Source organism: Lontra canadensis, unplaced genomic scaffold, assembly GCF_010015895.1.
Source record: "Lontra canadensis isolate GAN:19392208 unplaced genomic scaffold, GSC_riverotter_1.0 scaffold5, whole genome shotgun sequence".
In the NCBI taxonomy this organism is placed as follows: domain Eukaryota; kingdom Metazoa; phylum Chordata; class Mammalia; order Carnivora; family Mustelidae; genus Lontra; species Lontra canadensis.
In genome coordinates, this window is record NW_022630999.1 from 4,882,104 (window position 1) to 4,909,132 (window position 27,029).

Here is a 27,029-nt window from a genome sequence, read left to right on the forward strand (position 1 = left end):
GAGAGTAATTCTTTATCTTTACAATCTAGCTTATCTATGTACTTAGGCAAATAACTGTAAAATCATGAGCTAGTCCTCTAATTCTTAAATCTATAACTAAGCATATTCAAATCCACTGAGGAAAAAAGGACAAAAGAGGGAATTCCCACACACCCACTGTCAAAACTTCTCACTACTATTCCTCATTCTCCTTTAGATTAAGAGGAAACTAAAGACAGATTATATAAGGAACCATTTACCAACAAAATTTTAAAAAGAGGAAAAAAATGTATTATTAAATGTAAAAACGTTGTTTCAGATTCAGATAAATTTAACCTTAAAATTTCTCAACAATTACTATAACTATGTTTCAAACACTTTTATGTTTATAGTATTAGCCAAAATTAAATAATACATTTTATGTATACATTTATTTCATTTACATAAAAACATGCACATAAAAAGGCTGGACAGAAACACAAAAATAACATTTACTGTGGTCAAGAGGTAGAATCATGGATTATTCCCTTAATTTCCTAAATTTACTATAATTAATAAGTTGTATGTTATTTTAAGTTATACATTATTTTAGTATGTGATTTGAGTAACAGCACGTAGTTTTTAATGAACCCTGAAAGGATATCTGATCTATATCCTTAACAATGTAAGAGTTCACTGATTATCACCTTAAAATCTTTTAAAAATTACTTGGCTTCTTTAGTATCACAGGAAAAAAAATCTATTTTGGTTTAAACTTACTAATTTTATGACTTCCTTATTTTCTTTACGTAGAATTTTAATTTCCCAGATGACGTTTAAGTGATGTGGAAAAACAGAACCCCTGTCATTCCACTTTAGGTGTAATGTGGAAGTTGAGAAATCAGCAGACAAATTCAAGATCTCTGGAGTGTCCGGAATTAAAGCTTCAAAAAAGAAAACAAAAAACACGACTTAGTAAAATAAGTAATTATTTTTCATATTGTAATTCCATTAATCAACTACTTTTAAACTCCATTCCTTCTTGACCAAAAATGATCAAGAACAAAAAACAAACTCCTGGGGCACCTGGGTGGCAGATGTGGTTAAACATGCAACCCTTGATTGTGGCTCAGGTTGTGACAGGGTTGTGAGACTGAGCCCCGCATCCAGCTCTACGTTGCTCATGGAGCCTGCTTAAGATTCTGTCTCCTTCCACCCCTCCCTCTGCCCTGTTCATGCTCTCCGCAGGGGGCAAATTCTCAAAGCGAGCTGAAAAAAGTGAATATGCATATTTATTTGCATAAGCAGCTCCCAATGATTCAACTGTCAAATCTGAGAAAGTTATCAAATCCTAGTATGTCTTCTAATACAAATAACCACCACATTCCCACAAAACTCTAATGTCATCAGTCTGGAATCTGTGAGGCGGCAACATCAGAGAGAAGTAAAGGAGCTTCCTCTGTATGACTGTGCCTTAGTCCCAAAAAAATGACAGAATATGGAAAGCCTGTTCTCGTAGAGCTTTCCATCTGTTTTTTTCTGCAGCCTTCCCACTCACCAGGCGGTGTCAGAGCCCCTGATGCTGGCAGAAGTGACCCACTTTGGGATGCTATGAGCCATTACTGGTTTAGGGAGCTGTGAACTGCAGCAAGACCACAGAAATGACCAAGGCACTGAGTGGGGGAGCCAACAGGGTACTGTGCAGATGTGGGCAATACTCCGCAGGGTAAGAAAGTCCTCCAGAAAGGCTAGGTGAGCTGTTGGCATGCAGTGCAGTGCAGGGGGCTGAGAGAGATAAGGTGGTTAAGTGGGAGACCACTGGGGAAAGGCTGACCAAAGCAGCAAGGACAGAGATCATGAAGCACTGTCATGTTCATGAGGGATAGGGAAAAGGAAAACAACTCTGATGGGCATTTCAAAGAAATGACCAGATCAAAGAAATGAAGGATTAGTATAGTAAGAAAGGGAAATATCTAAGATTTCCTCAAGTTTCCACCCTAGAAAGCAGGCAAAGGAATCACAGACATTGCGAAGAAATAATAGAGACAGGCTATGGGTGACCAAGTGTCAGGGAGGGACAGAGAGAGGTTTAGTGAGTGGAGGGGTCTGCCAACAGCGAGGGAGAATGGGACCCATCAACATCATGGACAGACTCAAGAGGAACTCTCTTGAGTGCAGCTGAAGACTGCAACTGACAGACTTGAACTCAGAACTCAAAGGGGCCAAAGCTTGCCTGAGAGCGGAGAGCTACCAACAGTCACACCTTCGAGGCACCAGAGAACCCCAGCACCAATCCTGAGAAGCAGAAGGAAACCAGAGAAGACCCAGCACGGCTGAGACTAAAAGAAATGGGTTGTCATTTAGGCCAAATCAGAGAGGAAGAGTGAGAAAAGGCCACCAGCATTGGGGAGGGTATGGTCATTGGTGGGAAATACAAAAGGTAAAGAAAAAAACAAAACAAAACAAAAAAATGCTCAAGGATACAGTAGCTCACAGACAGAAAATGGTAAATTAAAAAAAAAGAAAAGGCAGAGAAAGTAAAGTATTCTTTAAAATCTCCAAGTCTCCCTATCTACAGGGGATCGGTAAATTACTCCAATAGTTTGGATCAATGAAAAACATGTAAGGTGTGACCCTGCTCCATTGTATGAGACACAGGCTTTGTGGTATGACAGGCAGACAACGCGGGTACTCTGTTTTCCACATTCTGACTCTTCCGATCCCAGTAAGTGAACCAGAGATGTCCAGAGACGTGCACCCCGGGGCCACCCCTACCCCAGCACCGCCCTGTGCAGCACAAGGGCAGCTCAGAGGAGTCCCGGCAAGCCCAGACTGCAGGACTTCATAGAGCTGGGCTGGCTGAGTGTGCTAAGCAACAAAAATGGCAGAGCAAACCAACATAAATTAGTCTTGGAATTTAAAAATAAGTTCTTGGGACACCTGGGTGGCTTAGTCGGTTAAGCCACTGCCTTTGGCTCAAGTCATGATGCCAGGGTCCTAAAATATATGTATCTATAATATATATATATATAAATTTATATTTACTTATTTATATATATTTACACACACACACACACACACACACACACACACACACACACACACACGGAACCCGTTTCTGGCTCCTTGCTCAGCAGGGAGCCTGCCTCTCTGTCTCTGCCCGCTTGTGCTCTCTCTCTGAAAAATAAATAAAATCTTAAAAAAAAAAAAAAAGGTTCTTCATAAATTTAACTAAGATGTGCTGACCATGGCACTCTACACTGGATCGGTATAAAATACTTACAACTGCACAGGAAATCGGACCTGTGGCTTCAAAACCTAAGCACCATGCAGCAAAGTCAATGGCTCTATAGCTACAGAAGGACAGTGGGGGATGCCTCACAGGACAGATTTCAAGTGGGAGGGGCCACTGCATCACACACCAGAAACTCGTGTAACAAATGCTGCATGTTAACTAACTAGAATTAAAATAAAAACTTAAAACAAAACAAAACAAACCAGAAGGAACAAAAAGGAGGATCAAGAAGCTGTCTTGGTGCCAGGAGAGGCAAAGCTGAAGGTGCCAGTGTGACCACGGAGCAGAGGCTTTGAAGAACACAGTTCTTTCAAATGCTTCAGGCTGTCATGATATAAGAACTTCAAAATTATGTTTTGAGCACTTACAAGTACGGCAGCACTTACATGAAGACAATATTCATCTATTATTAAATGCTCCCTCCCTGGAAAGTACACGTAATTTACATTTTATCTCAACAGAAGTGGGCTCTTCTTTAAAACACAAGTCATAGCCAGTATTTAAGCTAAAAGACAGTAGCCATCACAATTACACAAATGAAAGGATTACATACACACACACACACACCACACACACATTTTCCACTACTTCATAGTACACTTCCTCACAATAAAATGGGAAGTTTCTCTAAGATCGCATGAACTATTATTTGCATTTCTTTCCAGCTAAAATAGATACTTTAGGACAATATTAACTGGCTTTCTAGAAGATAGGAACTTTTCAGCTGGGAAATAAGTCTAATCACTTGTGTTTATTTATTTATTTTTTTAATTTTATTTTTTATAAACATATATTTTTACCCCCAGGGGTACAGGTCTGTGAATCGCCAGGTTTACACACTTCACAGCACTCACCATAGCACATACCCTCCCCAATGTCCATAACCCCACCCCCCCAACACCCCTCCCCCCAGCAACCCTCAGTTTGTTTTGTGAGATTAAGAGTCACTTATGATTTATCTCCCTCCCAATCCCATCTTGTTTCATTTACTCTTCTCCTACCCCCTTAACCCCCCACGTTGCATCTCCTCTCCCTCATATCAGGGAGATCATATGATAGTTGTCTTTCTCCGATTGACTTATTTCGCTAAGCATGATACCCTCTAGTTCCATCCACATCGTCGCAAATGGCAAGATTTCATTTCTTTTGATGGCTGCATAGTATTCCATTGTGTATATATACCACATCTTCTTTATCCATTTGTCTGTTGATGGACACCTAGGTTCTTTCCATAGTTTGGCTATTGTAGACACTGCTGCTATAAACATTCGGGTGCACGTGCACCTTCAGATCACTACGTTTGTATCTTTAGGGTAAATAACCAGCAGTGCAATTGCTGGGTCATAGGGTAGTTCTATTTTCAACATTTTGAGGAACCTCCATGCTGTTTTCCAGCTTGCACCAGCTTGCATTCCCACCAACAGTGTAGGAGGGTCCCCCTTTCTCCACATCCTCACCAGCATCTGTCATTTCCTGACTTGTTAATTTTAGCCATTCTGACTGGTGTGAGGTGATATCTCATTGTGGTTTTGATTTGTATTTCCCTGATGCCGAGTGATATGGAGCACTTTTTCATGTGTCTGTTGGCCATCTGGATGTCTTCTTTGCAGAAATGTCTGTTCATGTCTTCTGCCCATTTCTTGATTGGATTATTTGTTCTTTGGGTGTTGAGTTTGCGAAGTTCTTTATAGATTTTGGACACTAACCCTTTAACTGATATGTCGTTTGCAAATATCTTCTCCCATTCTGTCAGTTGTCTTTTGGTTTTGTTAACTGTTTCCCTTGCTGTGCAAAAGCTTTTGATCTTGATAAAATCCCAATAGTTCATTTTTGGCCTTGCTTCCCTTGCCTTTGGCGATGTTCCTAGGAAGAAGTTGCTGCGGCTGAGGTCGAAGAGGTTGCTGCCTGTGTTCTCCTCAAGGATGTTGATGGATTCCTTTCTCACACTGAGGTCCTTCATCCATTTTGAGTCTATTTTCATGCGTGGTGTAAGGAAATGGTCCAATTTCATTTTTCTGCATGTGGCTGTCCAATTTTCCCAACACCATTTATTGAAGAGGCTGTCTTTTTTCCATTGGGCATTCTTTCCTGCTTTGTCAAAGATTAGTTGACCATAGAGTTGAGGGTCTACTTCTGGGCTCTCTATTCTGTTCCATTGACCTATGGGTCTGTTTTTGTGCCAGTACCATGCTGTCTTGATAATGACAGCTTTGTAATAGAGCTTGAAGTCCGGAATTGTGATGCCACCAACTTTGGCTTTCTTTTTCAATATTCCTTTGGCTATTCGAGGTCTTTTCTGGTTCCATATAAATTTTAGCATTATTTGTTCCATTTCTTTGAAAAAAATGGATGGTAGTTTGATAGGAATTGCATTAAATGTGTAGATTGCTTTAGGTAGCATGGACATTTTCACAATATTTATTCTTCCAATCCAGGAGCATGGAACATTTTTCCATTTCTTTTTGTCTTCCTCAATTTTTTTCATGAGTACTTTATAGTTTTCTGTGTATAGATTCTTAACCTCTTTGGTTAGGTTTATTCCTAGGTATCTTATAGTTTTGGGTGCAATTGTAAATGGGATTGACTCCTTAATTTCTTTCTTCTGTCTTGTTGTTGGTGTAGAGAAATGCAACTGATTTCTGTGCATTGATTTTATATCCTGACACTTTACTGAATTCCTGTGCAAGTTCTAGCAGTTTTGGAGTGGAGTCTTTTGGGTTTTCCACATATAGTATCGTATCATCTGCGAAGAGTGATAGTTTGACTTCTTCTTTGCCGATTTGGATGCCTTTCTTTTTGTTGTCTGATTGCTGATGCTAGGACTTCTAGTACTATGTTGAATAGCAGTGGTGATAACGGACATTCCTGCCGTGTTCCTGACCTTAGCAGAAAAGCTTTCAGTTTTTCTCCATTGAGAATGATATTTGCGGTGGGTTTTTCATAGATGGATTTGATAATATTGAGGTATGTGCCATCCCTACACTTTGAAGAGTTTTGATCAGGAAGGGATGCTGTACTTTGTCAATTGCTTTTTTAGCATCTACTGAGAGTATCATATGGTTCTTGTTCTTTTATTAATGTGTTGTATCACACTAATTGATTTGCGCATGTTGAACCAACCTTGCAGCCCTGGAATAAATCCCACTTGGTCGTGGTGAATAATCCTTTTAATGTACTGTTGAATCCTATTGGCTAGTATTTGGGTGAGAATTTTCGCATCTGTATTCATCAAGGATATTGGTCTGTAGTTCTCTTTTTTGATGGGATCCTTTTCTGGTTTTGGGATCAAGGTGATGCCGGCCTCATCAAATGAGTTTGGAAGTTTTCCTTCCATTTCTATTTTTTGGAACAGTTTCAGGAGAATAGGAATTAATTTTCTTTAAATGTTTGGTAGAATTCCCCTGGGAAGCCGTGTGGCCCTGGGCTTTTGTTTGTTTGGAGATTTTTGATGACTGTTTCAATCTCCTTACTGGTTATGGGTCTGTTCAGGTTTTCTATTTCTTCCTGGTTCAGTTGTGGTAGTTTATATGTCTCTAGGAATGCACCCATTTCTTCCAGATTGTCAAATTTGTTGGTGTAGAGTTGCTCATAGTATGTCCTTATAATTGTTTGTATTTCTTTGGTGTTAATTGTGATCTCTCCTCTTTCATTCATGATTTTATTTATTTGGGTCCTTTCTCTTTTCTTTTTGATAAGTCTGGCCAGGGGTTTATCAATCTTACTAATTCTTTCAAAGAACCAGCTCCTAGTTTTGTTGATTTGCTCTATTGTTTTTTTGGTTTCTATTTCATTGTTTTCTGCTCTGATCTTTATGATTTCTCTTCTCCTGCTGGCTTTAGGGTTTCTTTCTTGTTCTTTCTCCAGCTCCTTTAGGTGTAGGGTTAGGTTGTGTACTTGAGACCTTTCTTGTTTCTTGAGAAAGGCTTGTACCGCTATATATTTTCCTCTCAGGACTGCCTTTGCTGTGTCCCACAGATTTTGAACTGTTGTATTTTCATTATCATTTGTTTCCATGAATTTTTTCAATTCTTCTTTAATTTCCTGGTTGACCCATTCATTCTTTAGAAAAGGATGCTGTTTAGTCTCAATGTATTTGGGTTCTTTCCAAATTTCCTCTTATGATTGAGTTCTAGCTTCAGAGCATTGTGGTCTGAAAATATGCAGGGAATGATCCCAATCTTTTGATACCGGTTGAGACCTGATTTAGAACCCAGGATGTGATCTATTCTGGAGAATGTTCCATGTGCACTAGAGAAGAATGTGTATTCTGTTGCTTTGGAATGAAATGTTCTGAATATATCTGTGATGTCCATCTGGTCCAGTGTGTCATTTAAGGCCTTTATTTCCTTGTTGATCTTTTGCTTGGATGATCTGTCCATTTCAGTGAGGGGAGTGTTAAAGTCCCCTACTATTATTGTATGATTGCTGATGTGTTTCTTTGATTTTGTTATTAATTGGTTTATATAGTTGGCTGCTCCCACGTTAGGGGCCTAGATATTTAAAATTGTTAGATCTTCTTGTTGGACAGATCCTTTGAGTATGATATAGTGTCTTTCCTCATCTCTTATTATAGTCTTTGGCTTAAAATCTAATAGATCTGATATAAGGATTGCCACTCCTTTCTTCTGATGTCCATTAGCATGGTAAATTCTTTTCCACCCCCTCACTTTAAATCTGGAGGTGTCTTCGGGTTTAAAATGAGTTTCTTGTAGGCAACATATAGATGGGTTTTTTTTTTATCCATTCTGATACCCTGTGTCTTTTTTTTTTTTTTAAAGATTTTATTTATTTATTTGACAGAGAGATCACAAGCAGGCAGAGAGGCAGGCAGAGAGAGGAGGAAGCAGGCTCCCTGCTGAGCAGAGAGCCCCATGCGGGGCTCGATCCCAGGACTCTTCATGACCTGAGCCAAAGGCAGCGGCTTAACCCACTGAGCCACCCAGGCGCCTCACCCTGTGTCTTTTGATTGGGGCATTTAGCCCATTATTATTCAGGGTAACTACTGAGAGATATGAATTTAGTGCCATTGTATTGGCTGTAAGGTGACTGTTATTGTATATTGTCTCTGTTCCTTTCTGATCATCTACTTCCAGGGTCTCTCTTTGCTTAGAGGACCCCTTTCAATATTTCCTGTAGAGCTGGTTTGGTGTTTGCAAATTCTTTCAGTTTTTGTTTGTCCTGGAAGCTTTTAATCTCTCCTTCTATTTTCAATGATAGCCTAGCTGGATATAGTATTCTTGGCTGCATGTTTTTCTCGTTTAGTGCTCTGAATATATCATGCCAGCTCTTTCTGGCCTGCCAGGTCTCTGTGGATAAGTCTGCTGCCAATCTAATCTTTTTACCATTGTATGTTACAGACTTCTTTTCCCGGGCTGCTTTCAGGATTTTCTCTTTGTCGCTAAGACTTGTAAATTTGACTATTAGGTGACGGGTGTGGACCTATTCTTACTGATTTTGAGGGGGGTTCTCTGAACTCCTGGATTTTGATGCTTGTTCCCTTTGCCATATTGGGGAAATTCTCTCCAATAATTCTCTCCAATATACCTTCTGCTCCCCTCTTTCTTCTTCTTCTGGAATCCCAATTATTCTAATGTTGTTTCGTCTTATGGTGTTACTTCTCTCTCGAATTCTCCCCTCGTGGCCCAGTAGCTGTTTTCCCTCTTTTGCTCAGCTTCTTTATTCTCTGTCATTTGGTCTTCTATATAGCTAATTCTTTCTTCTGCCTCATTTATCCTAGCAGTGAGAGCCTCCATTTTTGATTGCACCTCATTAATATCTTTTTTGATTTCAACTTGGTTAGATTTTAGTTCTTTTATTTCTCCAGAAAGGGCTTTTATATCTCCCGAGAGGGTTTCTCTAATATCTTCCATGCCTTTTTCGAGCCCAGCTAGAACCTTGAGAATCGTCATTCTGAACTCTAGATCTGACATATTACCAATGTCTGTATTGATTAGGTCCCTAGCCTTTGGTACTGCCTCTTGTTCTTTTGTGCTGAAATTTTCTGCCTTGTCATTTTGTCCAGATAAGAGTATATGAAGAAGCAAGTAAAATACTAAAAGGGTGGCAACAACCCCAGAAAATATGCTTTAGCCCAATCAGAAGAGATCCCAAATCATGAGGGGGGAGAAAGGGATAAAAAAAGGTTCAGAAAGAAAAAAAAAAAAAAAAAAAAGAAACAAACAAAAAAAAACCAATAAAGAAAAAAATATAAAAAGGAAAAAAATATATATATTAGATAAACTAGTTAAAAACGTTAAAAAAGAAAAGGGTAAAAGTTAAAAAAATTTAGAAGAGGAAAAAAAATTGAAAAAGAAAAAAAATTAAATTAACTGCAAGGCTAAAGAATCATGGGGAGAAAGCCATGAGTTCCGTGCTTTGCTTTCTCCTCCTCTGGAATTCAGCTGCCCTCCTTGGTAGGTGAACTTGGTCCTGGCTGGGTTTCTTGCTGATCTTCTGGGGGAGGGGCCTGCTGTAGTGATTCTCAAGTGTCTTTGCCCCAGGCGGAGTCGCACCGCCCTTACCCGGGGCGGGCTGAGTAATCCGCTCAGGTTTGCTTTCGGGAGCTTTTGTTCCCTGAGCGCTTTCCGTAGAGTTCCGGAGGACGGGAATGAAGATGGCGGCCTCCCGGTCTCCGGCCTAGAGGAGCTGAGAGCCCAGGGCCCCACTCCTCAGTGCGCCCTCAGAGAACAGCGCCCAATTACTCCCATCACCCTGGCCTCCGGCCGTGCTCCGAGCTGACCAAGCCTGCGACCCGTTCAAGGTAACCCGAGTTTAGAGCTCACTCCTCAGCTCTGTCTCTGTAGCCGGCTTCCCCGTTCTAATACCTGTAAGCTCTGCGACACTCAGACAACCCCGATCCTTCTGTGACCCTGTGGGACCTGGGGCCACGCTGACCGCCCCCCCCGCCCCGTGGGCTTCACCCCAGTTTAGCCTCTGGAGCGATGTCCCTCAGTGGAACAGACTTTTAAAAGTCCTGATTTTGCGCTCCGTTGCTCCGCCGCTCGCCGGCCCCTCCCCCCGCAGTCTATCTTCCCGTCGCTTTGGATTCACTTCTCCGCCAGTCCTGCCTTTCAGAAAGTGGTTGATTTTCTGTTTCTAGAATTGCTGTTCTTCTTCTCTTAGATCTCCCGTTGGACTTGTATGTGTTTACAATCTTTAGATAAGCTATCTAGCTGATCTCCCGCTACCTGAAGTAGTCTCAGCTGCTACTTCTCCACCATCTTGACTCTGTTTATTTTTTAAGGCTGGCACATCTTTACCCATAACCTCCATGCTCTGCTTAAACATCAGAGGATGGGAGCTTTCCCAGCTCATTTATAGGATCCACATTATGATTTTGTCTCAGCCAGATCCATATTTTCAGGTTATTTTAAGAAACTTAAACACTTAAGTCTTACGAAGACTTATTTTTGTGTTTGCCCTTGTCAATTAGAAGCGTATTACGTGTATGTGCATATATTAAATACTTTGCTTTATATGCATGGTGTTGACAGCATCTGGAGAAAACATTAATTTCTCATACTTTTCTTCAGTAGCGAACTGCCAGAAAACCCAGATCCTCTAACGCACAGGTACAGTCCCCTTTCCTAGCTTCTCCCCAACACAGTAGGTACTCGAAGATCTGCTGATGCATCCACCTCCCTTTTATATTCATCTAGTGTGCTTTTCAATTTTCTTATCAGTATTATCATAGTAGTAATAGTGATATCTTATTACTTGGATACTGTTAATCTAATATTCTAATCAGAATCAGACTCAATAGTATTAAAACTGCTATCAACAAATTACATAATTCTGTAAAAAAAAAAAAAAACAAGGAACTACTCATCTATTAAGTCATCTAGCATCTGTCTTGATTTGTCCTTCTAATTCTTTCTGTCAAACACTATCATCTTCAAGTAACTTCCCTGCCAGAACCTTCTCCTCACCTCTTGAAAAATCAGACAACACAAACTGGCTCTCAGAGTCCTGGGGAATTTTTTAAAAACCTGGAATAAAATTAAGTTAGATTCCTTATACTGTACTACAAAATAATTCCACATGGGTAAAAGATTTAAATTGAGCATGGTAACAAAACCAAAAGCACAAAGAAAAAAGAGTGGAAGATTCTATTTATATAAAAGTGAAATCCATGAAGTTTATATTTTAAACTCAGAAAATTATTTGTAGCAAATATGATAGAAATAATAACCATAATATAGAGAGCTCTTGTGAACCAATGAGGGAAAGGCCGAGGTTCAACACAAAATAAAACTGAGAAAGGATATAGACCAGGAAAGAATAAAAACGACTGGTAACTTTTTTAAAACAAGTAATCACAAAACAATCTGCAAAAACAAAGTGCTATAACTGGGGGGGGCCATCAGACTGAAATGGCAAAACTAAGAGAAATGGACCACACCCAGTCTTGGCAAGAAGTAAAGAACAGGGTGCCCCTCTAATAGGATGTTTGTGGAAATGCAAAGAGACTCCAAAATTTTAGAAAACAACTGGCAATGGGTATCAAAAGTTCTAACAAGGGGATTCCCAATTTTAGGAATTTAGCCTAATGAAATCATCACACAAATTAGAAACATACATGTGCAAAACATGCTCATTAAAGCATTGGTTATAATACTGAAAAACCAGAAATAAAAATCTCAATGTTAATTATCAATCACGTAACATAATTATGGCATTCAATGGGATACTATGCAGCCTATAAAAATAATACAGATTTAGATAACAAACTGAAAAACCTGTGTCTTCTGTTAAGCAGGTTGTAAAGTAATATAAACCTTACTGTTTATATGTATATGCAGAGAGAATATATTTAAGTGTTTTAACAGTATTGCTCTGTGGGTATTGAGATCATCTCTGACCTACACAAAACATTCTCACATGGATCGCACATTCAGCTGTAGAAAGAAAATAACCAACATGGCTCCTCTCTCTTTATCTTGAAAGGCAGTGAGACAGATGCAAAGTTCCTGCAAAGCTTGCTTTGTTATTATCCTTTCAGAATCTGTTCTATCTCAGACACAGACCACTCCAAACAGGCATCTTATCCATGAAATTGGACAGGTCACCAAGTTAATTATATTTTTTCCCGTTTCAAAGTAAGTCATCCTTGTAAGTCTCATTATAATGTCATTATGCAGTGCCATGATAGTTGTCAGGAGAGAATAAACCCACCTCCCCCACCAGGGAGAGTCAAGGCTCCTGGGGTTTCTAAGGTCTCACTGTGTAGCCAAATCTCCATCTCCATCAGCCTGGGTCTAGTTCATGACTCCACTCAGCCTGTTACCTAGGTCATAGGCACTGAATCAACACCTCTGTAAAAGATGCCTTGTCACGTGTCAGTGGCTAGGCGCTACATGTAGAAGAGAAACTTCCTGTCCTACTAAACCTATTCTCTTGCAGAAGTGACCACTTAAGTGCCTTATCACATAATACGTTAATAATGCAACTGAGAAAATGCCACAAAGGAGAAGACACATTGCCCAAGGGAATGTTAAGAAAGGAACGGGGTCTCCTCTGGGAGGGCAGGGTCAAAGACTACTTCCTACAGCAGGGGACACCTGAAAAATTCTGGAAGGTATGCAGGAATCAATGAGGAGAACAGGTGACGAGAAAGTAGCCAAATGTGGAAAGGATCGTGAACTCTGTGACATCTCTCTGATTGACTAGACGACAGTCTGCTTCCTTCCCAATCTTGGCTGTGCTCTAGAAGCCACATTATGGATGCTGGGGAAAAGCAAGCATTAGTCTAACAAGTGAAATTCAAAAGAAGAGTAAATTTCTGCCCATTTTATAAAGCACTGCAATGCTAAGCACAAAGGCACTGTGCTGAGTTCATCTTTTTTTCTCCCTAAAGATTTTATTTATTAATTTCTGAGAGACTGAAAGCAAGAGAGAACACAAAGAAGAGGGGGAAGTAGAGTCACCGCGAGCAGTGAGCGCGATGAGGGGCTCCATCCCAGGTCCCTGAGATTGTGACCTGAGCCGAAGGCAGACGCTTAACCCACTGAGCCACCCAGGTGAACCCGTGCCAAGTTATTTTCAAGTCAATTTTCTTTTCAAATACTTACAAACATTTTTTTCATTTAGTGTGAATTTACTTATAAGATTTCCAAAATCATACAGACGGTTTATTGTTATTTCATGATCACCAGGTGGAAGAGCAGGGATCTTAGTATTTGTCTTCTCTGACTGATAACAAGAATGAGACCTGCAACAGGAAAAAAAAATCCAATTTTAATTAGTGGATAAAACCAACAGTGCAATTTTCACAGAAACATGACTGACAGAAAATGCGCTGGAAAATACTCTGTTCTTTCGTACAAAAACACAACAGGTTATACTGCCTTTTAAGACGGAAAAAGGGGAGGTCGATGTAAGTCCATCAATGTGGAGGATGAATAACCAGACTATACCAGAAAGCCGAGTGATAAGCAGGGATGATTATTTCAAGAAACTCGGGATTTTGGCACGCCTTTCATACTTCCCCAACCTTCCCTCTGCAGCCTTACCTAGCGCCACACATGCCCGCCCCACTACAGCCCTGCACTTCTATACAAGACCATCATAAGGTGTCAGGTGCTCCTGAGAAGAGTACATTTCTGCCCATTTAATAAAGCACTGCAATGCTAAGCACAAAGGCACTGTGCTGAGTTCTTTTATCTTTTTTTTTCCCTAAAGATTTTATTTATTAAAATTTGAGAGAGACTGAAATCGAGAGAGAACACAGAGGAAGAGGGGGAAGTAGAGTCACCGCGAGCAGTGAGCGCGATGAGGGGCTCCATCCCAGGTCCCTGAGATTGTGACCTGAGCCGAAGGCAGACGCTTAACCCACTGAGCCACCCAGGCGACCAGGTACTGGTCACACATACAAGTGTGCCCAGGAGCTCCACAGGTACTGGGGACAGGCACGAACCTGGCTGATTGTGGCCCCTCACACACACACCTCAGTCTGTCGGCCGGCTGCTTTCTGTTCTGGCCCAAGTTTCAACGGGAACAACACCTTCTCTTCCGCTCTGCTTTCAAAGCTCTGCCAGTTCCCCACCCATTATCCCTTCAGCCAAAGTTGTTTTTGTCCCTCCTTGGTTCCATGGTCTTTTACATTCACATTTACCTTATTTTTATGGCTATTCATCCATCCATATATATATATATATATATATATATATTTTTTTTTTTTTTTAATCCACATTTCTAACGTCCCATATAAATCTGAGTTCAGGAAGAGGGACTCTGTGGTGTCCTGGGTGACCCTGCCCAGCACCCCACACAGACCTCTTCACGTTCTTTACTCAGGAGTCCTGACTTAACCAGGGCGGCTGCCCTCCTGTACGCTCAGAAGAGGGAGGCTTCCTTAGCTGCCAGTAACACAGAAGCCCCGGAATTCGCTAAATCATGCTATTTCATACATTATGTTCTCTCAGGCTGTCTGTCCTTTTTCTGAGCAACTGGGTCTCCACACTCCACAATCACACTTTGGACAGCCTCTCTGAAGGCCCACACCGCTCAGTCAACGTGCTCTTCACCTATAATTTCCGTCAGCGCCCACAGTGATTTGTTTCTTGTGAACTCCCGGAGAGCCAGAACAGCTTCCTCTCTCTGTGGCCTAAGGTAGTCATTCATGCTATTTACCAAATTTTTCAGGTTCTCCCCTTCTGGATTCACAGCAGGGCTATACTTCCGACTCCTTAAAAGCAAGGCAGGTGGTAGGGCTTTATTTGCAGAGACATGTGAGTGAAAGTCCTATCTGTCCCTTCCAGAAGGAAGCTCTGGAAGCCAGCATAGGCTGTGCTCCCTCGCCTCCTGTCTCCATGCACTGGAGGGTGAGGGACCCCCTACTGGTTTGGGGTTCCCAAGGAGAGCCTGGGGGCAGAGATGCCAGCCGACCCAAGAAGGACACTGAACACAAGCAGGAAATAATCCTTTATTTTCAGAGCAGAAAATAAGGAAATAAGATTTTAGGGCTACTTTTACAACATAACTAACTCCTCCTGGTTGACAAATATACCACAAAGCTTAGACTCACGCTCACTGAACCGATACCAAATGGGAAGGCAACACCTGAGTAATATTTAAATGCACACTTAGGACCATTTACATTAAGGGCCACCCATCCGCAAAACGGGACTTGGAGCTGCCCTGCTGAACAACACTGATGTTGCTGAACCATTCAGAGTCCCGCTAGCATCGGGGAAAAGGAAAAGAATATTCCCATCTGCAGAGAGCCCAAACGCCTCATCTCTAGGCTTCAGAGCTCCTGGCCCTCTCCAAGATTACCTGAGAGGGGAAGGTGGGGTGACAGAACCAGTCGCTGGCCTCCTAACATCCTTTCCCCTTTCCCTTAGTAACATGAACTCAAGGTTTATCCAGGCACACTGCCCCGCCTCTTACGCAAATAGGCTTTATCATGTGACTATATTCTGCCAATGAGATGTAAGCAGGGGTGTGTGGGACTCCTTAGAGGTCTCCTTAAAGAAAAGCATCCTTTTCCGCACTTTCTGGAATGCAGACAGGACAGCCACTCCTCAAGCATCCTTGAACCAGGAGATCGCATGCTAAAGCTGGCACAGCAGCACGATAAAGAGGGACCTGGTCTCTCATCCACAACCGTGCCAGCCTTGAACTGCCTACTCCAGACGGAACATTTTCTGTTGGGCAGAGTCAGAACAAGAATCCACCTGATTTAGACCGATGGTTTGGGACAGACTAGTAAAACTTCCCTATGGTAGATGAGAATCCAGAGCATATGAAAGGGGTGTCCTACACTTAATATTCAGATAACACAACCATCAGTTTCGGCTGGGAGAAGGGTTTTTTCCATCCTGACTGATGTTAAGATTCAGGTTTTTTAGGGAACAGAGCTAAGATTTAAAATTTCATTAAAAAATTTCCAAAATAAAATCTCTATGCTCTAATATTAAAGATCTTTAGGTTACAGCTCTTCATTTCTCTTACCTGTTCTCAATGCAAACTTCATAAACAGTACCGTGGCCTGCTCCAGAGGGTGCTTTCCAAGAACAGTCCCACACCCGCAAATTGTTAGTTACACACTTCAAATCACGAGGCGCCCCTGGAGAAGGAGAAACACACACACACACAACATGCTTAATAATTTAACTGTACCAGGAGAGGCCAACATATCAAACCATCTTCAGCCGTTGAGTATGAGCACCTGTGTCTGCACAGGGCCCATGTTCTTCATGCAGGGATGAGCCTGCAGTCACAGATGGACTAGTTTTCTATCTGTTTGTAGCTGTCGATTAAAAAATGAGAGGAAACCAAAGGAAGTGAGCCAACCACTAGACAACCTAGGGACTGCGCCTCCATCAAAGTCCCAACTTCAGCCACTAAGATAAATGGAGGGAGTCAAGGATGAGACCCGAAGAGGGCCTGGAAGAATTTTATCTTCAACAGCCCCATGTGCCCCCATTCCTCCCTGCAAATAAAGTAACTCTAAGTAAAAATTACATGTGTCCCATGCCCACAAATACAGCTTCTAAGCACTCCTAGCCACTGCCGCCCCACTGCATGTTACCAGACTGCCACCTCATAGAAACCCCACGGCCAATCTTTAATTTTTTACGAAGCAGAGGTGCCTGGGTGGCTCAGTGAGTTAAGAATCTCCCTCCTGTCTTGGCTCGGGAGTCCTGGGATCTAGCCCTAGGTTAGGCTCTCTGCTCAGCAGGGAGTCTGCGTCTCACTCTCAATTAAGTAAGATCTTTAAAAATGTTTACAAAGTATATTATATTTAAACAGTAATGAACTCATACAAGTCTCTGGAAAGTATTTTTTTGTGTAACCCTAAACAACTGAAGAGTAACTCAATTGTTAACTCAGAATATTATAACTCAGAATATTATAATTCTATTATAATCCAATAGTATTTATTCATACCTGTGAAAGAATACTGTGAAAGAATACACTGGCACCACACAATGAAAAGCTTGTCATGTTAGAATGAAAAGAAAGGAGGTGGTACCAAGTAAGAGGGGAGAACAAAAGGAAAAAGGAAGGAGGAGAGAGAAGGAGGAGGAAATAAAGTAATCAGAGTATAAAAAACATTATTCCATCTCAGACCTTCTCTGTTAATGTCTCTGAAAAGGTTTTTATTAATTTTTACACGACTGACATGACATTTATGGTAGCAATAAATTTAAAGGTACTTATATGTGACAGAAAACAAAAACAAAAACATTAGAAGCACTCACATTAGAAATCATCATAACGATACTTAAGTTATTTAACAGTGATCTCGGGGGAAAAGAGACTATCTGTTTAATTATGGAAATAATACAAAAACTAAATACAGGGGCAGAAGGATGATAATGTTCTTTATAGGAATGAGCTAGGGAATAACATCTACACAAACATCCTTAATATATTTAAGGAAGATGAATACAACATATTATTAAAGAGATTTAGATTTCATTTATATGACATTCAGAAAAGCAAAATTATAGACAGACAGTAGGCCAGTGCTGGCTGGAGGCAGGGAGGAGAAAAGAGCTGAGTACAGAGGAGCATGGGGAATTTTCTGGAATGGGGAGTTTTCTGTTATTTTGTGCTGGTGGTCACATGACTACACATTTGTCAAAACTCGCAGAATTTTATCCCAAAAGGGTGAACTGTACTGTATGTAAATTATACCTTAATTTTTTTTTTTTTCTGGGGAAAGACTATTTAGGTCTATCTTCACAAGCCTCTTTTTAAGAGAGAAGGAACAGGAATACATAGGAAAAAAAAATGACGATAGAGAAATGGATTTTAACCACAGAAAACCTGAAGGGGTCAATAAAGACACAAGATCACCTCATAATAAAAATAATAATGGCAAAAAATAGCAATGGCATTGCAATCAGTTCATTCTCTAAGACTCAGATGCACTTACCTTTTTTCTGGCTATTTACTTGGTTCATTAAGTATAGGAGAATAAATGTTAATAAGAGCCACTGGAAATGTGATGTCATCCCCATTCTTTTACTATCTACCATCCAGGAGGGTCTTCTGAAACATGAGGAAAGGTTCATCATCCGTGCAAAGCAGTCAGTCCTGGAGGAGGAGGAGAATTTCAAAATGCTGCAGACACACCTCTTGGGCTGCGCACAGCACCACGGAGAGTGGATACTGACGGATACTGACATGTACTGTACGTTAGTAACTCTGCAGACTACCTAGACTCAAGCTGCCTTGGCTTTGGGAGATGTCAATAATCGAACACAGCTGTAGCTTCTGTGATCCATCACAGGGTCAGTTTTCAAATGGCAGGCTTCAAGTTCAAAATTATAACCAAACAATGTATTTCTCAACTCTCCATTCCAATACTACTACTACACTGTAGAAAAGCAGTACATGAAACTAAAGTTTTGACGATTTTCAATTATCTATGGAATGACATTTTTAAGTTCAATTAATATAGTCACTTATGACAAGTAGTATCTTTCTTTTCATTTACACTATGATGTGAAGTTTCTATTCCATATAAGAAAAAAATCAGGTTAAATAACAGCATAGGGAGTTCACAGATGTGGCCAAAACAGTGTCCAATACACACAAATGACTAAGATGTAACATATATTACAACTATAATGGGAAAGGGATCACTGGTAGACGAGATGTCCACTCCTACAGACGAGCAGGGACTGAAGCCAGTGTGCCATGGGGGAAGGGATGCCATGTAGGCAGGAGCTGTTCAGCCTAAGAGCTCGAAGGACACTTGTCAGCAAATGACCAGAGACAGACTACCAAGTGCTGGGTCCCCATTCAGGCACTGGAGGTTCACATTGAACCAAAGTCCCAGCCCTCAGGGAGCCTGGAATCTAGCTGGGAAATACATATACATAAACAACTAAGAAATTTAAGATCTTTTTTTTTTTTAAAGATTTTATTTTTTTGACAGAGACAGTGAGAGAGGGAACACAAGCAGAGGGAGCCGAAGAGGGAGAAGCAGGCTCCTGCTGAGCAGGGAGGCGGATGCGGGGCTCAATCCCAGCACCCTGGGATCATGCCCTGAGCTGAAGGCAGACGCTTAACAAATGAGCCACCCAGGGGCCCCTCCACTGTTGTCATCAGGGGGAAATCCATGATCTGATCTGCACTTTGGGAAGATTTCTCTAGCTGCTACATGGGAGGTGGACTCCAGGGGAAGAACAGAGGTAGGGAAACCAGAGCCAGGTGAGACCACCAGTGATGAGGACTAGGGTTCTAAGAGCAGACGTGGAAGAGACAGTCAGATTCAGCATCTGTTCTAGAGATGGGAGGGTCTTCCCACTGTGCCAGAGGCAGGACAGTGTGGTGATTTAAGAACATGGACTGGACATTTGACCTCTATTCATGTTTTTGACTACTGTGGACATTGCTGCTGTAAACACTGGGGTGGCATGTGCCCCTTCAAATTACTATTTTTGTATCATTTGGATAAATACCTAGTAGTACAATTGCTGGGTCATAGGGTAACTCTTATTTTTAACTTTCTGAGGAACCTCCATGCTTTTTTCCAGAGTGACTATACCAGTTTGCATTCCCACCAACAACCCCTGAACTAGAGGGTATAATGCTAAGCAAAGTAAGTCAGGCAGATAAAGACAAATACCATATGGCTTCACTCATTGTGTGGAATTTAAGAAACAAGACACATCAACACAGAGTAAGGAAAAGAAAAATAAAGTAAGATAAAAACAGAGGGAGGCAAACCATAGGAGACTTAACTATAAGGAAAAAACTGAGGGATGCTAAAGAGGTGGGAGGGCTGGGCTAAATGGGTGATGAGCATTAGGGAGGGCACTTGTTACAATGAGCACTGGGTGTACATGCAACGGTTCCATCACTAAATTCTACCCTGAAACCAATAATGCAATACATGTTAACAAACTTGAATTTAAATAAAAATCTAAACAAAACAAAAAAATGGACTGGGGCTGAATCCTAGCTCTGCTACTTAATTATATGGCCTTAACTTCCCTGTGTCTCAATGTCTTCATGGGTGAAGTGGGGATAAGAACTGTATTTTCCGTAAGTTTGTTGTAAAGATTAAAAGAGTAAATGTGTAAGGCACTTAGCAGAGTGCCACACATGTACTAGGTGGTGTAAGTGTATTTAGTGTGTTGTGGGAGATTTAGGGAGAGGAGAGGAAGCAAAGATGGCTACGGAATTGGTGGAAACACAGCAACGGATGGCGGGTGGTGCCATATAAATGCTCTCTAGGTACACAGAGGAGGCGGCAGTGATTTACTGCTCACAGACTGTTTACAGACCGTCTGTTTATATCAGAGATCTGTTTAAGGACCTCAACCTTGACATGTTCCTACTCCTGAAACGGAGACATCCTCTGTAGAATGTGAAAGAACTGCCCAGGATTTGAGAGCAGCTAACAAAGACACGGATGTCCAAGAGGAAAGGCTTCCACATCTGACACTGAGGGATTCCTCAGAGCAATGATGCTCCCCCATCCACTCTCGCTGAACAAGGCCGCCAGCTGACAAGTCCTCCCAATGCACTGAGAACTCCGTGTCAGACTTAGCAGGGCCTTGTTTTTATGCTGTAACACACAACAAAGGATCATAAAACAGACAAGCCAAGCTTAAAACAATAAAAACAAATTCAGAACAAACAGGATCCCTAGAAGGAAAATAAAAATTACTCCCAGAGAGAATAGGGATAATGTAGAAAAGAGGAAAACTAAAAAAACAGGAAAACCACCTCCGAATAGACTCTCAAAGTGAACACAGCATAGCCATAAAAACTAGAAGAGGATGAGGACACCTGGGTAGCTAGCTCAGCTGGCTGAGTGTCTGCCTTGGGCTTGGGTCATAATCCCAGTGTCCCTGGATGGAGAGCTCTGCGTCGGGCTCCCTGCTCAGCAGGAGAACCTATTTCTTCCACCTCTCCTTCTGCCACTCCCCCTTACACTCTCTCTTTCAAATAAATAAATAAAATCTTAAAAAAAAAAAAACTAAAAGAGGATTCAACGAAAAAGGAATAATGAGAAATAAAAATAACTCTTACAAGTTAAAAGTATTGGCCGGTATTAAAAATTTTTTAAAGACAGATAAAACATTGAGCAATCTTTCAGGGGGAAAAAAGAGACAAAAACAGAACATGTGGAAGAGATGTTAAGAACGGGGACTTAATATTGGAAAAAAGATCCAACATCTTAACAACTGGAGCCCACAAGGATAATTCAGAAAACACTTTTCTTAGCAAAAGCAGATGGCAAGACCTCCTCTTGGCTATTGCTGAGTACTGTCAAAAACTCAGGAGACAAATCTCGAGTAGCTTACAGAACTATAACCCAAACAGGCACGTATTTCCAAAAGCGTTCAACTCTTTGCTGGCCGAATGACTCCCTTGTCACTTCCAGTGTCACTGAGCTTACACAGTAGAATGAAAATGTATTCACAATGCCAGTTGCTGAAGTTATAGAATTCCGTGGCACGTGCAGGAATAACTGAATGAAGGAGCCCCAATCGTGACCAAACCGAACGGAAACCATCACAAACCATATTCAGCGGCTGAACATCCTCCTGAAATGAAACCAGCCCTTCACTACAGGTTTGCACTTGTTCCAGGAAAGAGATGTGTGCCCCATGAAGTGGCAGGGCAGGTCCGGAGGCCGCGGAGCTCTGGACCAGGTCCTGGGGACACGGACTCTCATCCTGGCTCCAGGGCTACGGAGCAGCGTGACTGAGGCAAATCCCTCAATCCCTCCCGCCCTCAGGCTCAGGAGCGAGGGCACAGAGGCCACTTCTGCTCAGGGTCCACAGGAGGAAACTTCTCAGAGTTAAGGTGTTAATGCTGCACTCCGCTGACAGGCGAGGAGCAAGCAGACAGACAAGGTCAGCGCCAGCGGCGGGTGCCAATCAAGGACACCACTGAGGAGGTCAGCGAGGGGCAGACGGGGTGTGGGGTGTGCTCGGGGACAGCAGGACCAGTGATCCTGTCACCAACATCTGCTTAACTGAACAAAGGCAGGATGTAAAGAAAACTCTCTTCTGTCGTTAACATTTATGTAGAACATGGTAAGTGTGTCACTTAAGTCATACAATATTATACTTGTGATCGATCTGACTTCTCTGCTAAGCAAAAGTTTCAAGTGGACTCGCTTGAGGCCAGGACAGTAGGAACAGAATGTTCTAAAGTACTTTAAGGGAAAAAGGACCAATGAACCTTGTCTCTGCTCCCTTCGAATAGAAACATTGCCAGAATTTACTCTTTTCCCCACTGACGCCTTATTCCTAGAGGAGCACACATTTTTAGAGAGTTTCTGAAATTAGGATCATAGTCACTTGCGGCAGCTGCAGAGGGCAAATCCAAGTTATCTGGAAGGCAAAACGAGACCAACTCTGCCCACAGGTGATGCAAACCGGAGCTCGTCAGCCTCACCTAGAGGGGGCAGCAGTGGGCCTCGTTCTGCCAGATTTTTCTGATTTTTCAAGTCAAAGTAGAAACCTGGGAATTTCTATGAAACCCTCAAATTTTTATTTAAGGAACGAATTTGTAGTTTTTAAATATTCTAAAAGCCAAACAAAATAGATCTTCCGACTATATCCCACCCACGGGCCACTGGTCTGTATCCTATGCAATATAATCATGTTAAAGGATTAAAAAAAAGTCAACAAACCTTCTTTTTAAGGAAACTGATCAAGAGAATCAATTTATAAAACTGTTGGAATGGAAAGAAAACAAACAAACAAAAAAAACTGTTCTTTGCTTATTTTGTTTATGTTGTATCCTGACCTCAGTCTTAGGTTGTGACAGGCCAACCCCTCATGCAGAGCTTTCTGGCCCCTCTTGTGAAAATGGAACGTCACAAATGCACTGTGCTTTGCTTTCTCTTCTGCCCTGAATACTCTGGTTCCAGCCTACATGAGGTTTTGGGTCTTTTCCAGCCAGCATAGTTAGAAAAGAGAGCTAGAAGAGGAAAGTAAAGGCAAAGGAGGACCAGAAACTGTGGTCCAGATATATTTTGTTTAGTCTGTGTTTTTCTTTTTGGTGGGGTGGGAGGGGAAGGACGTGGGGAGGGGAAGGAGAAATGTGGTGGAGAGCTAGTGCATTCTGGGGCAGGACTCTCCCACACCAAGGTCAGTGGGAAGAGGCCTGAGAAGCACCTGTGAGGTCAGGAAAACAGAAAATGAAGAGGACCCAGAGCATCTTTTACCTCAAGAGTCTATCCTGTTGCCATCCCAATGAGATACTTCCCTTGTCACTGCTTCACAAAAGGAACTGCACACTGGAGGGAGAAAAGCCACTGAACTACAAGGCAAGATAAACATGTCCCTGCAGATCACCAAACCTGCAGGAGAGGAGATGCTGGTATGTTTACCCCTAGCGAGGGAGACTGAAATGTAAAGTAAACAGTATCCATATTGCTCATTCATACTCTTAGTACCCCTTCTTTACTCTTTTCTATCAGGGGACAAAAACACTGTTGAAAAACTGGGACCAGCAGCTACTCTCCTAACTGTATTCCTCACCCCCCTCCACACACACACAAGATCTTCAGTTCCTGGAGCACTGCCTTTGAAGAAGGCTTTTCAGGAACACACACTCTGCAGTCAGGGAGACACGACTGTATTGTAAAGTGAAGTGTCGGGATTTAAGCAGAGTGAGACATACCTAGGAGAAACACAAACCTGGCCAGTTTGGGAAAGCAGACTGTGACTAGACTGTGTAGGGAGGCAGTAAAGGTTTTTTCAGGAAGAGAGAAGCTTGAAGGAAGCCGTGTTTTCAAGGGATTAAGAAACCAGCGCAATAACAAAGACACAAAGAATTATCAACATATATACTCAGCTGCAAGAAATTGAGTTCTCCAGGAGCCGACCAAGTACGCAGTACAGTGAATTTACAGTTATACCGAAGGACGCCGTGGAGAATAACTGTATAAAAGAAAATCTTAAGAGCTGTCAGAGAGAGGAAGGGCAGCTGTACAAGGACTCCGAAATGAGAGCATGGGACTCTGGTCCAGGACTGTGGGACTTGCTGCTGTGGGCCCGACAAGCCCTCGTCCATGACAAAGGGACAGTGCCAGTGCTATCTTCTCAGGCTGCGGGGGCGGGGAGAGGAGACACGGGGTGTGTGGTCCCCAAACACAGTGGGAGACTGGAGAGGGAACAGCAGACTTCCTAGAACTAAAGGCTAAAGAGAGCAGCTTCAACATCACACAGTAAAATGACTTTCATACATGAATTCTATACTCAAGCTACTAACTGAGAGGATAAAACACATTTTATAAAGCTATGCCAGAGCTCAAAAGATACAATTTCCACCAAAAAAGTGAGCTAGAAAACAAAAAAAAATGAGAAAACGAGAAAAATGATCCATAAAACCCTAGCCCCGAGCCCTCCCAAGCTGCCACATCCCTTTATGACTCCTTACATTTGCACAAACTTTCCTTCTGCCTGGAATTCCTTTCTGAACTGCTCTCTACCCCCTCCTCTCCTCACCCGGGAAACCCTGCCTGGCAATAGGAAGAGCCCACGGTGGCCTCTGAGATCCTTCTGGGGTTCCCCAGCAGGTCAGCTGCTTCTTCTGCTTCCACATGTTAATGACCTACTTCAGGGCCTTCACAATGTGACCCGCTGCCAGCCCTGCTCCTGTCAATGAAGGTTTCCCAGGACCCAGCCATGCCCACGTGTCTGTGTGCCACCACCCCCCCGCCCGGCTGCTTCCACGTTGAGTGTTCAGACGGCCAGCTTCCACAGACACTTGCAGGACCAGCAGAGTCTGAAACACTCGCATACTACCCGGCCCCTTCCAGAAAGCCTACTGACCCCCACACCAGGGCAGCACTTCCCGATTCTGTCATTCCTCCAACAGCCGGTAAGAGGATGCTGCCTCCTCTGGGTTCACCGTGAGGCCTGAGACCCAGCGCAGTGCCTGGCACTGGGCAGACTTGCTCCAAAGTGGGCTGCTGGCTGCGCCAAGCACGGCCCAGGCTGGAACCCAAGGCAAAGCTGTGGTTCCCAAACCGTGCCCAGAGGTGCCTGCGAGGCACGGAGGCCAGTGAACAGGGGTATCTTGATGTACTTTTAAGTTGTCAAAGGAAAATAGCAACATCACTGTCCGTTACTGTCAGAACCTTCAGCTCAAGGTAGTTCAGTTTCAACACCAGGCCACGCTACCCTCCTCTCAATGATCTTGTACTTTGCAAAGACAGGGTCATTGGTTACTACAATAAAACACAGGTACCATCCATTCAAAAATCCATGTAGAAACGGGAACAAGGGTGACAGTGTTCGACCTGTTCCCAAGGTTAGAGAAGCTACGCAGTGCTCCACAGGTTCACACATGCGGCTTTTTAAGAATAAAATAAAAATGGGATTTATCTTTTTAACCGTTATGCATTATTTTTCCAAACGGCTACTCCAGTGTCAGGTCATAAATACTAGGTTGTTTGGAATTTAGTACCTCCTAAGAACTGTGAGGCGTTTCTCTTGACTTGGGGGCACCGCAAAAGCAAAGAGACACCAAGAGCCCTGTGAACCACGAATGTGGGAGTCCTACTGTCAACTGCATCCGCAGGCGGGAAAATAATCCTACCACGGACCTTCTGCTGCGTTACAGATCTTTGTAGACTCTGCAGGGGATCGTGTTTCCCCAAAAGCATCGCAGTTATTTCTTGGTCTGTGACTTTGTTTTTCAGGATCCTTAGTTCCTCTCCTTCAGTTCTGGTGATCTTCACCCCAGGGAGACTTCCCCGTTCACTGAAGAGCCCACTCACTGTGACCTTGAGCAAGTCAGAACGGATTTGAGTACCTCACTCTGGTGCTTGAATCCTTTGAAGACTCCCCGCTGCTCCAACATCAAGTTCCTGGCCAGCCTCAAGGACAAATCCCTTCAACAGTCTTCTCCGCTCCACGGTGCAACGGGCTGACTACCTCCGGCTCCCCACAGTCCCCTCAGGCCTCAGGGTCGCCCCTCAAACCACTGCCTCTGTGGGATGGGCCCCATGGCCTTCTCCATGTGCTCCAGGATCCGCCCGCAGCTCTGCCACGCCGCCCTGACCAGTGATGTCTCCACGCTCGCCTCTGCCCTCCTTGGGGCTGTCAGCGCACCTGGCCTGCAGGAGCCCTCAATGAATGCTAATGATGTCTAGCAACAAAAAATGAACTTGCTCTTGCCTCCTCCCACAGGGTGAAACACCCTATTATTATGCCAAAGAAACGAGCAGAAGGACATTCCTCCTGCCAAGAGGGATCTCTAACTTGCTGGGAGAAAAGCAGCAGAGCAGTAAAACTTCAAAAAAGGATCTGGAACAGCTCTATTCCCCACTACCTGGTTCCCCACACTCCCACCAACAGCAAGATTATTATTATTATTTCCTTAATCTCTTCCAACTCCTAGGCCCTAAATGGCATTTCCTTGACTATGGAGTCAGAAGTACTTTTCATGGGTCTATTGGCAATCCTCAATGCTTTATATGTAAGATGCTTATTCTGTCTTTTGCCCATTTTTTCTAATCAGACATTAATCTTTTCTTCACTGCTTGATAAGAAACAAATCCTAACACCATACCATATCATGCATATGAACTGGTACCAGCGTTGCAAATATTTCCAGTTTGTTTCCTTACTTTTCAGTGAGGTTTCTGTTCGACTTTAAGTCAGATTTCCCAATTTCATCCTTTATAGTTTCCGACCATGAACTCTTTCTCATGCCAAACCCATATAAATGGTCACCTATATAGTTTTCCAGTCTATTTAAGCCTTTTTACATGTGAAACTTTAATCCATATGAAATTAATTTGGATGTAGGACAAGAGTCAGGAACCCAGGCTCCCCCC

General features: G+C 42.5%; 1 protein-coding gene across 1 annotated transcript in view; it reads right to left on the reverse strand.

Moving 5' to 3' along the window:
- LIFR (LIF receptor subunit alpha) overlaps positions 1 to 27,029 on the reverse strand; it is a 76,997-nt gene that overhangs the window by 35,921 nt on the left and 14,047 nt on the right. Inside the window, exons 2-5 of the mRNA XM_032851355.1 lie at positions 18,141 to 18,301; positions 16,208 to 16,322; positions 13,324 to 13,463; positions 739 to 902 (exon numbers count right to left, since the gene is read on the reverse strand). Of these exons, the coding sequence (XP_032707246.1) occupies positions 739 to 902; positions 13,324 to 13,463; positions 16,208 to 16,322; positions 18,141 to 18,282 (561 nt within the window). The 5' untranslated portion in view covers positions 18,283 to 18,301. The remainder of the gene's footprint in view (positions 1 to 738; positions 903 to 13,323; positions 13,464 to 16,207; positions 16,323 to 18,140; positions 18,302 to 27,029) is intronic.